This window comes from Echiichthys vipera (genome assembly GCF_963691815.1).
Source record: "Echiichthys vipera genome assembly, chromosome: 19".
Lineage (NCBI taxonomy): Eukaryota > Metazoa > Chordata > Actinopteri > Perciformes > Trachinidae > Echiichthys > Echiichthys vipera.
In genome coordinates, this window is record NC_139844.1 from 23,869,334 (window position 1) to 23,883,164 (window position 13,831).

At 48.5% G+C, this 13,831-nt stretch overlaps 1 protein-coding gene across 1 annotated transcript in view; it reads left to right on the forward strand.

Moving 5' to 3' along the window:
• Positions 1 to 512: 512 nt before the first annotated feature.
• The window catches only part of enah (ENAH actin regulator), a gene marked incomplete at its 5' end in the record, with an annotated part of 41,033 nt that continues 27,714 nt past the window's right edge, over positions 513 to 13,831 (forward strand). Inside the window, 2 exon segments of the mRNA XM_083933945.1 lie at positions 513 to 666; positions 6,496 to 6,568. Of these exon segments, the coding sequence (XP_083790071.1) occupies positions 513 to 666; positions 6,496 to 6,568 (227 nt within the window).

Consider the following 13,831-nt stretch of genomic DNA (forward strand, 5'->3'; position numbering starts at 1 on the left):
AGAGTCCCGCCACATCTCTCTCTCTCTCTCTCTCTCTCTCTCTCTCTCTCTCTCTCTCTCTCTCTCTCTCTCTCTCTCTCTCTCTCTTTCTCTCTCTCTCTCTCTCTCTCTCTCTCTCTCTCACTGTCTTACGTCACTTTGTTTCTCCTCTATCTGTTTCTCTGTCCGGCTCTGATTCTCCGTCTTTCTCTCCCTCTCTGCCTCTTATGTTCATCCCTCCCTTCCTCTCTCCCTCCTTCTTCTCTTCCTTTGTTTCCATCAATTTAAATCTACCGGAGACGCGGCACAAAGAGCGACCACGCCAGGCATTTCAGCTTCATCTTTTTAAGGCGCACCATCAGAATATTAAGACATCAGAGGATAAAGAACTTGACTGGCTACTGCAACAGAAGACGGGCTCAGTATGTGTTATTATTATTAGGTTATTGTTCCACCTCCACCTCCAGCCGGGTGTATAATGCGGGGCTGAGGCACAGGAAATTGAAAGAAGAACCTCCGCAGAAGCCTGAACGATGGTTCTGTATGTGAGCTCCCAGGATTGTGCCGGGGGAGCCGGCAGCAGGGCGGTGGTTGCACTGAGGCCTGGAAACGGGTCAGACGGGGCCCCACACGGACTGTGGTGCTACGTTTGCTGCCAGAGGAGGCCCACGCTGACGCTGCCTTCATGTAGGTACACGAGAGCGCTGGGAACAGACGTCTGTCGTTGGTTTAACCTGAGCGCGTTTAAGGAGACTTTAAAGGTTGTAGAATCTTTATTAAAAGCTATATTCTTAAAAAAAAAATAGCCCAGCCACGGGACGTTTTGAGGGGAACAGAATTAAATTATTGCTTTTCAAATATTTTGACAATGACTTCCTGTCCCGTTGTGTTTCCATGGTAGCAGCCAATAGCGTTGGGCGTTGCTGGTTGCCAGGGTTGTCTGTTGTTGGGTGCAGCTACTGTAGGCTGGCACTGGGTGAAATGGAGTTAGCCAATCCTGCAGCTGCTTCTTTGTCCCAGCAGCTGAGTGAGCGGAGACGGGCAACAACCAGAGTCACTATAGGCCGAGCATTCACTCCATGGACTGAGAGAAAGGAGAGGAACGCCATTCAAACGCACGCCCACATGGCTACGCTGCTCCTTGATGCTAACATCACTTTCATCTGCACTTAGCTGGAACGGCTAACGCTAACGGCTAACGCTAACTGTCAGTCAAACTCCTCTAATCCTTGTTTTGATGCTGTGATTTTCTGGAGGGGACGGGTTCAAACAGGCTCAAACAGACTCCGGTCTCCTGGAGCTACTGGGCCGGGTCTGACCAACCTGGCAACCCCACTGCTGGACTTCTTTTTTGTTGTTGAGACAACGATCTGGAGACTCTAGATGGAGCTGTTCTGATCATTCTACAGATTCAACCTTTAATGTTGAGGTCAGCTGGAAAACGTTCTTATTTAAAGTAGTTCTTAACATCAGTCCTGTGAACTATAACAGACAGTAGCAGCGTCCGCTTCTCTTTGTTCTGTCTGATGCTGTTTGTGAAGCTTTCTTTAGCTTTTCTATCCCTTTGTTGTGTCAGATAGTGTTTTTGGAAGCGGGCCGAGCCTAAGTGCTGTTGTCTTGGGTCAATGAATCAATCCACATCTTTTTCGAGCTTCCATTTGACGAGAAGGGAAAAGTACCTCCAGAGTCAGTGGGTCTAGAGGCTGCTGTGACATTCACATTTAGAAACATTAGATGCCTTCAATGACAGTAGCTTGTGTTGAACTAGGTGAATAATACAATGTGTAATAAAAAGCTGGGTCTAATAGGGAAATGACGCGCCCGTTTATCTGATCTTCAGTCTTCCCTCCCGCCCTGTTGGCTGCTGTCTGTGTTCTGTCATTAGCACATAAGCTCTATTAGAGCGAACAGTAACACAATTACATCCACAGGCAGCGGAAGATGGAGACGAGAGGCCGCGTCAATTACAGCGGCGGATATGACTGCCCGTGGACTCGGCTTATTTCAATAAGGTTTCAATTGAGGGTAATAAGATGAGGTGATTTGGATAATCTTGGTAGATAAAGAGCGAGATGTAGGAATGGTTGTTCTCTGCCCCTCGAGATGCTGTACATCATCATACCTTTCAGTTCCTGCTGTTGGAAAAGCTCCTGAATGTTCTGGAGTAGAGGTCAGATTGGCTTCCAAGGTGTCCGAGTTCAGAGTTTCCGATGAACGATTTCAGGTGGATTCATCCGTCCTGATCTGGACGAAATTCATCCGTTCGTCCCAAACCTTGTCTCCGGTGCTGCCCTTCATCCCTCTGTCCTGTTACCAACGTATCCTCTAGAGGGCAGAGCCGATGATCACAAACATGGCGTCTGTAGAGGAGGTGATTTTGCTGTTTATCCAAAAAGGAGCAGAAAGTGAACGAGGCGATGTCACTGACGCCTTAATGGAGAGATTCTTTCTTTGGTTTTGTCGATGAGAGAGCTGATGATGAAAGGACCTTCAATACTTTAGGACGTCCACCTCTACTTATCCTTCTTCTTCTTCTTCGTTGATTTTCACGAATGCTTCGACTGACTCTATACTGCCGCTCGATTCCCAGTGGTATTGCTCTGACATAGACGCTTAACCACGACGTCTGTTGCACTCTGTCACACTTGGTTCATTGCTTGATTTATCTGACGTTAGCTTTATTTTGATTTGATTTATGTTTATGCTTATTGTTACTCTGATCCTTTTCCGCCTTTGTATCGAAACTGTTGCACAATAATTTCCCTCGGGATAAATAAAGCTTCTTGAATCTTGAATCTTGAATCTTGAATAATGACCTCCGGGACCAGACGAAAGGGTCCGTATCTGTTTTTACCGTAGGGTGGGAACGGGCCTATTGTCTCTGTAACTGCGACTTCTCAAACCATCACCTTGATTTCTAAACTGCTGCCCAGCTTTTTATGCGAGCTATGCGATCTTAACAGGCCCTTGACTGGTGACTGGTCTGTAGTAGCCACTGTTATGAACTACAAACACAGTGATGTGACAGAGTTTCACTTATAAACCTGCATTGGTCTTTGCTTCTTATAAAAAATGATGCGACTACACCGGTCAAAACGGCAAAAGGACCAGGAGTGTAAAGTGGGGGTGGGGTTATGGCACCTTCCCTATTATCACCCCACAACCTCCACCACCCTGGCTCTAACCACACCTATGTTGATCTCCACTAAAAACCTGTAACGTTTCATGACTGCGTCTTGCACAGTTATCGAGCCAGTGGCGTAAAGTGGAGGCTCAAAGGCCCCTTCTTCACTTTCTGACCCACCTCATCCAACCACCCGTGCTCTGATCGCAACCATTTCCAAACTCAGTCTTAACTTTGATCTCAGCTACAGTAAAGTTTCTCGTGACAAAGTCTCTCCACAGAAAGACAGACACACAGACGTATAAACACCTGGCGAAGGATTTAAAGCCTCCTCTGCGGTAGTTCCTGTTACAGTCGGTGTCTCCGGGAGCACATCTTGTCACGATGACTCCAACACACACAGACACACAAGGTGAAAACGATACCAGCGTCGCTGTCAAGGCTGGTAAACACACATTCTTTAGTGTCTGAGAAGAAGCTTGCGTAAATATTGGAGCCACAGACGGATTGAGTTGACCAGCAGCACCGTCAGACGTCTGTCTGCACCACAACAACAGGCAGAAATACGTTTTTATACACAGCTGCAATTAAATGGAATAAAGTTCCAGTTTCTCTAAAACTCGTTGAAGCAGAGGGGCATTTTAAGAGGGCGATGATAGTTTCTCAGAATAAGGACCTTGTAAAAACTAAATAGTGTGCTCCTTTGATAGTATTTATTTACTATGAGTGTGTGTTTGAGTGGACTGATATCCTATGTTCACCTGTGAGTGTTGCTTTGTAGCGTGACGCTCTGTAGGTGTAAGAGAAAACCGTCTTGGGTTGAAGAAGAATGATTTTCTGCTCACGTCTACGGTCTGAGGTGTTTTCACACTCTTGTCATTTGAAACCAGTAAGTTTCCTGATGTCAGTGCTGACTCATCACAGGAGTCTCTGTGCTGACACCGCCGGTGGACAGTAGACTGGTTTTCCAGTAACTCTTGTCATGAGTCAGCACTTACTCGTGATTAGCCCAGGACTACACGAGCCTTCTTTATCGTCTGTGTCTCTGTGTCTCTGTGTCTCTGTGTCTCTGCGTTCATCTTCTTCAGTGATTCACAGCTTTACCTGCTCTTCTCTGGTTTAAAGAAAACCCTCATCGTGTCTCCGGTCTTGTTTGTCTTATTTTGCACATTTGCTGGTGGCAGAAATTGGTCCCACTGAGGTTCCAAAGGTCTTAATGAATAAAAACAACAGTGCGAGCAGGTTGGTATTCAGCGAGAGTCGTCAGCCGGGCTGCAGCCCAGATTCTGCCGGGCTTATCGGTCTGTCTGCTCAGACGGTTCACACTCGGCTGAATGCTAATGCAGTCAAACCTGCTCCCTTATCGTCTACAGAGGGAGAAGGAGCACCATGCTGGTCCTGCTCAGGTTCTGCAGGAACAACATGGTGGACAGCTCATTAGCAGCCGGTGTAAATGACATTGGGTGGTATCACTGTATAAAAGAGATGGATGTAGCTTCCAGGTCTGAAAAGTGAAGTCAATGGTGAAGTGCCTTAAAGCTGCATTCTCTCTAATGCTAATGCTATGCTCTAATGCTTTAGGGGTGTGGTTACCTTGTGATTGACCGGACAGAGGCTTGGCAGTGTGTATCAACGGCGCTGTGTACATTCAAATAGCCGTAAAATTGCTTTTGGTAACCTCCAGATGGATTAAGCCTCATGGTCTCAGCAGATCCATCTGAACTCTGGTTTGGAGATCTTTTGGGAAATGGTGAAAAATACTGGTTTAAAACACAACGGATCTCCGAGATCAGGATGGGCTAACGAGGCTAATGTTTATGGGTGTTGTCTGTCTTAAATTCTCAGGACTTTGACCCTCTTACAGTGTGTTTTCACTTTATCAGAGTTAAGTTGTAACTTATCGTTCGCCTAAAAAATCTTATTCAGGGTTTGGTTGCTTGCTAACAAAGCTAGTATGAGCTAGCTAGCATTAGCTGGTCGTGCTAAAGAAGGAGCCCCCTTCTTTAGCATAAGGCTAAGCGCTGTGCCGTCTTAGCTCCTCCCTCTAAGCCAAATAAGGTCACATCCGGTTTCAAAAAACAGCTTTTGAAGGCCAAAATGCCAAACTCTAGGCTCCAAAAGTCCATGAAACAATGAGTGACGCCACGTCGGCTACACCCGTCTTTGTGTGTTACGTGTGTTGTGTCTGTTGTTGTCAGTGTTTCACGGTTTGTCAGGAACAAACCTGGTGTTTGTGACGGCCCCGGTGCAGAAGCAGCTGCTCAGGGAAACGCTCACGGGTTCATTTAAACTGTGGTGTGGGATAAAACGCAGAAGGCTGCCTCTGTCTGTCTGTCTGCATGCAAACACCTTCTGTACCTGCTTCATTTCCTTAGATGAACTGGTGTTTAGAACCACTGACGGTGTGCAGCATGCAGGCAAAACACAACTCTGAGGGCGCACTCACACTGTGCCTCCGTCCCGTGCCCCGTGCTTTAGGGTCCTTGTCCCCCCCTCCAGGCCCGTTTGTACTCACACTACCTGGGCCTCGGAGAATGCTTCTTGCTGCCTGTACGTCATCACGCCGTAACACGTCACACGCATTGATGACGTCATGGCGATGCGTTGCTTTGTTTCCAGATCTTTCCGTAGACCTCTGAGTTTTTGTGCGTCTTGTCGACTGTTTTTGAATCTTTTCATCGACCAAATCTGCAGTAAACACTCCACCTCCGCATCACACCAACGTGAACCTTTCACCGCCATTGTTTGAAATGTCCGCGCATGGTCCCTCCTTCTTTTTTCTACGTCCCAACAGGCGCACAGGAAATGATCTCAGAACCGCCGTAGGCCTCGTGCTCGTACACTGTGCAATGTGCTTTACAAAAGCCCACCTCTCCCAAACGGGCCGTGGACGGCCAGCTGGCCGCAGTTATGCGTGGAGCGGTTGCACTCACACTGGTCAAAGGAACCAGGCTTTAGCTGAAAAACCTGTTTTGGCCCGGTGCGGAAGGACAGTGTGAGTGCGCGCTAAAGAGGGTCTAGTCAGGACGAGGTGTGTGTTTCCTTGACCAGCACCATACATCAACAATGACAGTGCATTTCTAAATACCATACTGTGCTGGGTTTGTTAAAACTCATCCCAACTAGTGTGTGAGTACGACTCTGTTCTGATTATTATGTAGTTTCACGTCGACTCTTCCTCCATCGTTGAACAATTCTGGATCTGGTCTCGCTTGTCTGCTTTTCAAGGCTCTGTCTTTCAGTCATGAGAATGTCAGCTGAATATCTAACGGATGTGTGTGTGTGTGTCTGTGTGTGTGTGTGTGTGTGTGTGCGTGTGTGTGTGTGTGTGTGTGTGTGTGTGTGTGTGTGTGTGTGTGTGCGTGTGTGTGTGTGTGTGTCGCCCCCTACAGGCCCCACGCTGCCCAGACAGGGCCCCCAGGTTCAGAATGGCCCCACACCAGAGGAGATGGAGCTGCAGAGAAGGTAAGGACCAAACACACACACACACACACACACACACACACACACACACACACACAGCCTCGCATGCTCTCGGTTGTTTTTCTTCCCCATACAAGGCCACTCTTTCCCTCAGGTAGTAATGAGGCTCTGGACGAGCGAGAGAACACATCACACACATAGTTGCAAACGTACACACGGCGTTTTAATGGAGCCCAGCTGTCGGCCGAGGTCTCAAAACCGTTCGCTTGTTCAAGGGTTTAATGAGAATGAATCGCCTCCACGCAGTCTCACACGCGGAGACAGAAGGGGGCACGTCACAAGCTGCATTCAGCGACACACGCCCACACACAGACACTTAAACGTCTAACTTTAGGATCAGTTACACGAGCCAAACGATGACGCCTGCTCCAGTGAGCGGGTCGGATAAAGGCCGGCCGCTGCTCACCACATCACAATGTCAAGAATGGCAACTGGAGGGACGCCGCAACACGGTCCAACATCAGCGTCCACCGTGGACACGCTAATGAAAGGACGGACATCCTGACCACACGAGCTTTGATCCTAATGCAACCAAACACGTACGTGTATAACGTCAGCACTCAGAGTGTTTCTATGTAGTTTAACCCTGATTATATTCAGGTTCAGGTCAATCACCATGGAAACAGCGTCCCCCGGGTCAAATCAGTGCTTTTCTCACTATCGGGTCACACGTCTGCGCACGCTCCCCACTCCACTGCAGCGGCTTAAGACCCGGAAACAGAAGAAACCAGGAAGCAGAATCTGTTTTAACTCATTTTTCATCAGTTTTTACTAATTTTTCATCAGTTTTTACTCATTTTTCATCTGTTTTATTCATTTTTCATTTGTTTTTACTCATTTTTCATCAGTTTTTACTCATTTTTCATCTGTTTTTAAACAGATGACGAACGACAGGCTTTGGCTGACGGGAGGTGTCCATGTTTAATTGGCCTGGTAGCATTAGAGCTTAGATTCTCTCCAGGATGAGTAAAGCTAAAATATGGATTATTTAAAACACATTCCTTCATCCTACACACACACACACACACACACACACACACAGGTCTGAGGTGCACTTGGATCTGCAGGACTTTGTCAGACTCTGTAGGTCTTGGAGAGCCTGATGGATGTGGCGTCCAGCCCAGCCCCGACCCCACCCCCTTCTTCTTTCCTCCCCCTTTTTAGCTTTCTCACTTTCACCCTTTTGTCTCCGTCGTTCGCTTCATTTGTCTTTCTCTCTGTCCTCGCCACCCCCGCTCGGTTCCGGTCATGCTCCATATTTAGCAGCCGGTGAAAGACAAGTGAGTCTGTGAGGGAGGTCACGTGCTGGTGCAGAGGGCGGTGTGGGCCCCGCCTGCTGGGAGAGGGAGTGAAGACGGGCAGAGGAAGAGGAGTGAGGAATGAAACCAAGCGGCAGCACCAAAGCTGACACGCGGTGAAGCTTTGGAAGGTGGGGACGGTTTGTTTGGCCAACAAACGCTGGCAGGTTGTTTTTGAGCAGCTGCTGTCAAACGAGTCTTTGATCCAAGATTTAACACAGATACAGACATACCCACACACACATGCTCCAAATAATGCTGCTGTAACTGTAAAGAGAAAAAACTAGCAAACAAAAACAACAACAAAAGCAAAACACAAGTAGACAAACAAATAGCACTTCCAGTCCTCCAGAATTTCACTTTAAGTGCAGAAGAATTCACACAAACTACTTTACCCCGAGCAAAGTGTTTCTCGAGAGGTGGTTCAGGATCATCTGGTAAGGATGAACCCTGGGAGCCTCCCTAGGGAGGTGTTCCAGGCACGTCCAGCTGGGAGGAGGCCTCGGGGAAGACCCAGGACCAGGTGGAGAGATTAGATCTCCACACTGGCCTGGGAACGCCTCAGGATCCCCCAGTTAGAGCTGGTTAATGTGGCCCAGGAAAGGGAAGTTTGGGGTCCCCTGCTGGAGCTGCTGCCCCTGAGACCTGATCCAGGATCAGAGGCTGAAGATGAGATGAGATGAGGTGCTTCTCACTCATTCATGCGGCTGCTGAGTTCAAGAGCGACACCTCGTGGTAGAATTTGATAAACCTGTCCGGTTCAGTGTTTGGCTTGAGACCGAACATTATCTGGTTTGAAAATGTTTAACACCGGCCCAGTGGCTCCAGGAGACCGGAGTCTGTTTGAGCCAGTTTGAACCCGTCCCCTCCAGAAAACCACAGCATCAAAACAAGGATTAGAGGAGTTTGACTGACAGTTAGCGTTAGCCGTTAGCATTAGCCGTTCCAGCTAAGTGCAGATGAAAGTGATGTTAGCATCAAGGAGCAGCGTAGCCATGTGGGCGTGCGTTTGAATGGCGTTCCTCTCCTTTCTCTCAGTCCATGGAGTGAATGCTCGGCCTATAGTGACTCTGGTTGTTGCCCGTCTCCGCTCACTCAGCTGCTGGGACAAAGAAGCAGCTGCAGGATTGGCTAACTCCATTTCACCCAGTGCCAGCCTAAAGTAGCTGCACCCAACAACAGACAACCCTGGCAACCAGCAACACCCAACGCTATTGGCTGCTGCCTGTCTGAGAGCGAAGACATGACACACGACAGCAGGAAAACATGAGTCCCACTGTCTGTCCTCCACCTCTGTAGTCCTCCTCCACCTCTTTAATCCTCCTCTTCATCAACACAGATGGATGCAGCGTGGAGCAGGCCGGCCGCGGCACTTCAGCGATGATTGATGGACGGATGTAAATACTCACTGAGCGGAGTCACTGAGGGAAGAAGCACCTGTTCACAAACACGCGGTGTTGCCCTCAGATTAAAAAGACTTGAGCTGGGAATAAAAGGCTGTGGTATAAATAACTGTGTGCTGCGTGGGAGCAGGGAGTGTGTGTGTGTGTGTGTGTGTGTGTGTGTGTGTGTGTGTGTGTGTGTGTGTGTGTGTGTGTGTGTGTGTGTGTGTGTGTGTGTGTGTGTGTGTGTGTGTGTGTGTGTGTGTGTGTGTGTGTGTGTGTGTGTGTGTGTGTGTGTGTGCGTTTGTCGGGAGAGAGAGGAAATGTGTCGCACGCTCTTGAATGAACGCGAGGAAGCAGAGTTTGTTGGATTGGTGTTAGCTGTTAGCACGTCGCTGCTGGAATTTAACACGCAGAAGAAGAAAACACCAGTAGCACATGTTGACACCTGCATATATTCTATAGTGACGGTTACACACACACTTGCATGTTTGTATCACCAACAGGGGACTATTGTGTTGGACCAGGGGTCTCCAACCCGCGGCTCCTGGGCCCCTGTTCAGTGGCAGTGTATGAAAACGGTCCGTAAAGCTCTTTTCTGCAGAATAAACAGTGTCATTATCGCCCCAAATCGCTCTAAAAACACTATTTTACACATAAGCTGGGGTCCAATGTTAGTGTGTGTGTGTGTGTGTGTGTGTGTGTGTGTGTGTGTGTGTGTGTGTGTGTGTGTGTGTGTGTGTGTGTGTGTGTGTGTGTGTGTGTGTGTGTGTGTGTGTGTGTGTGTGTGTGTGTGTGTGTGTGTGTGTGTGTGTGTGTGTGTGTGTGTGTGTGTGTGTGTGTGTGTGTGTGTGTGTGTGTGTGTAGGTCCATATGGTCCCTCTTGGCTCCTATCATTCATACAACGTTTCCTGGTTCTGTGAGCCAATCAGGCGAGCTCGTGGGTCCAGCTGGCCCACGGAATTGGCTGATCGTAAGCGTCCCTGCAGATTTAGCACAAGGGAAAATAATAACAGTATATCAATCAAGTGTGCTGCTTATTTCTGGGTCGTCACACTTCACGCACCTCTCCTCGTGAGTGTGTGTTACTGCCGTGTGTGTGAGGAGGTGGTCGAGGGGCCGTAGGCGCTGATGAGCTGCCACGCTCCCGTCAGTCTGCCCAAGAGCAGCTGTGACTACTGCATAGTTTAGCCTGTGAAGGTTCTCATGTGTCCAGGTCGTCGTTCTCCTCAAAGCAATTTCAGTCCAAAGCAACTGGACTTGGTTCTTTGTCAGGAAGACGTTTCACCTCTCATCCAAGAGGCTTCATCAGTTCATGTACGCATCTGACCAGGACCAGGACCAGGACCAGGACCAGGCTGGGACTGGACCAGGACCAGGACCAGGCTGGGACTGGTACAACTAGCTGGTGTGAGATCCAGGTCTTTAACATCTCACAAGGCCGATGATGTCGTTGGTGGAAGTAGGTCTGGACTTGGTTAGTGCTGGTCCAGTCCCAGCCTGGTCCTGGTCCTGGTCCTGGTCCAGTCATTGGTGGAAGTAGGTCTGGACTTTGTTAGTGCTCTATTGAGTCTTCACCACCACCATGTGTGTGTGTGTGTGTGAATGAACCTGGACTCTGTGAAGCGCCTTGAGCACCGATCACTGGCCTCTCAAAAACCAAACTACTCGTTGTAACACTGAGCAGGGTGGAGGTCTACATCAGGAGTCCAGGACCCCCCCCCCCCCATTCATGGTTTCAGGTCCAAACCCTGGAGGAAGTCGGAGATCTTGAGATCCGGCTCCAAGGAGCGATTTGTTAGAAAAACTCATGACACAAGGACAAGTTCAGAACCAGAGTCAGGTTATAATAACAACTCAAATGTTTTCCTGTACAAGAAGAGAGCAGAGTTCACTCAACACCAGTGGCTCAACGTGCTTTCGCGTATTGGGTGAGGGGAAAAAGGTCCCGCGCAGACAGGCAGCCCGGCGGCGGCCATCACAGGTGCACTTGCGGATCAAGCCTTTCGCCCAGGAGGGGGAAAGCTGCGAAGGCTCGGGATGGGGGGTGGGTGGTTGAGGGGGTTGTGTTGCGTATATTTCTGTAAGTGACCCTGGATGCATGTGTGATACCAGGCTGTAGGGTCGCCTCCACCGCCATCGTTGGTCGATGAAGACTGTTTCAGGTGGGATGGTTGGTTAATCTCCGCTGCACAGTGATTCAGAGTCAGAGTCAAGAGTGAGAGGTTGTTGAGGGCCTTTGCAAACCTTTGATCTCCACTTCCTTGTGTCTCTGCAGCTCTTTCATGTTTGCGGCTCTTCATTCTGACAAAGAGCCGTACCATAATCTCAGCACTGCCCCAAATCCTCTCTGAGCGTCTGCAGCTCACTCATTGTACGTTGATGCAAAGAGGAAAGAAATAAATGTGCATGTGCATGTAGATCTGTGTGCGTGCTGGGATTCAGGCCGCGCCGCCGCCGCCGCCGCCCACGCTCCCCTAGCAACAGTTTCCCTGGCAACTCTTGTCAGGAGGCGAGCGAGACGCCGGTTAAACCGCGCAGGAGGCTTTTCACAGCTTTGGATCCTGGAACGTTTCCCTGCGAGGAAGAGAGGGAGGCAGAGGAGGAGAGAGGAAACACTTTGGGTTCAACCGTCAGAGGAAACACGCAGACGGGGCGGCACTGCACCGGCCCTCTGCTCACGTCTGTCTGTCGCTCTGGACCAGCGGTCGGCAACCTTTACCATCAAAGGAGCCATTTCCCCTGGTCCACCACACAGCAACACACCAACACAGCAACACACCAACACAGCAACACAGCAACACAACAACACACCAACACACCAACACAGCAACACAGCAATACACCAACACAGCAACACAGCAACACACCAACACACCAACACAGCAACACAGCAACACACCAACACACCAACACACCAACACAGCAACACGCAACACAGCAACACACCAACACACCAACACACCAACACAGCAACCAGCTCACATCTCTGCGCTCTTTCCCTGTCACACACAAGTCCATAATAATAATAATAAAAAATATAAGCAGCTGCAGCAGCTCGAGCTTCCTGCTCTTTAACCATCTTTTCACAGAAATGCGCAACAATAAAAACACATGGAACGGTTCTGATCTGCCCGATTAGACACATGTCACTGCCGTCACACCTGCTTCATGAGCTGTGTTTAATGTGACGGTGCAGAGGAAGGATGAGAGGAAGGATGAGAGGAAGGATGAGAGGAAGGATGAGAGGAAGGATGTGAGTGTAGACGAGGGGAGTCCCAGAGGAGCGTGGAGTCCTCAGGGACGTGACCCGCCACACTTCCATCACCATCAATCCACCTTCCCCCGTTTCTCTAATTACATCAATGGAGCGCTGAGGCACCGTGAGAACTGGGACAGTGCGTGTGTGTGTGTGTGTGTGTGTGTGTGTGTGTGTGTGTGTGTGTGTGTGTGTGTGTGTGTGTGTGTGTGTGTGTGTGTGTGTGTGTGTGTGTGTGTGTGTGTGTGTGTGTGTGTGTGTGTGTGTGTGTGTGTGTGTGTGTGTGTGTGTGCGTGTGCGTGCGTGCGCGCGCGTGCGTGCGTGCGTGCGTGTGTGTGTGTTGTAAACAGAATGAAAGGGAGTGTTTACATTAAGCAACATTTACGCTGATGATGGACTTTTGTGTGTCTATGACTCAGAACATGAAGTTGCTTCTTCTTTCCCAGGATTCACAAAGAAACAGGTTCAGTTTCTCATTTTTCATCTTTTTAATGAAACATATTTTAGCAACAAAATCCAAAATCATCATAAACTGGGCCATAAAACATGAAATCAATCTCCGTCTCAGTGTGAGCAGGTCACAGATCCAAGCTCCCGTCTCCACACACGTCTTTGTTCTTTACTGAAGTTTCATTTCAACTGTTTTACACTCGTTTATCAACTATATCTGCTTCATTTTGGCCTCATAAGTCAACTGAACATCGTGTTTAACCCTAAAAACCTTTTATTTTGAAAAACACAAGCAGGATTTTACAGATAAATCAAAGTTGTGAGCTCCTTCGCCCAGTTTACATGCTATTTATATTCTTTTCTGCTAATTATTTTATATTTTTAATGAGGAAAATGCAACGACTCTCCATAGAACAGTGTATTTAACCTCTGTTGGCTCTGCTGCACCAGTGTCCACACACACACACACACACACACACACACACACACACACACACACACTCGATATGTGCCCCACGAACATTCGACCCCAACTTATGTGTAAAATAGTGATTTTAAAGAGATTGTGGGCAATAATACAGTAACAAAAGTACTTTATGGACCATTTTCATACAAACTTATTATTTGTAAATTCATAAATACTCAAAGTGACAAACGTGAATGATGACGATGAATTTCAAAGAGAACAATTAATGTTTAAAGCAAAAAAAAATAACAAACTAGCAGCAAATATTCAAAGGAAGTTCAAACCAAAGAGAACTGCTGCCTTCTGCTGACACCTAGTGGCTGAACCTGGATCTGCAGGCCCCGTTTGCAGGACCCTGAACGCACCACGCTGTGCTCCAGGGTCTTTAAC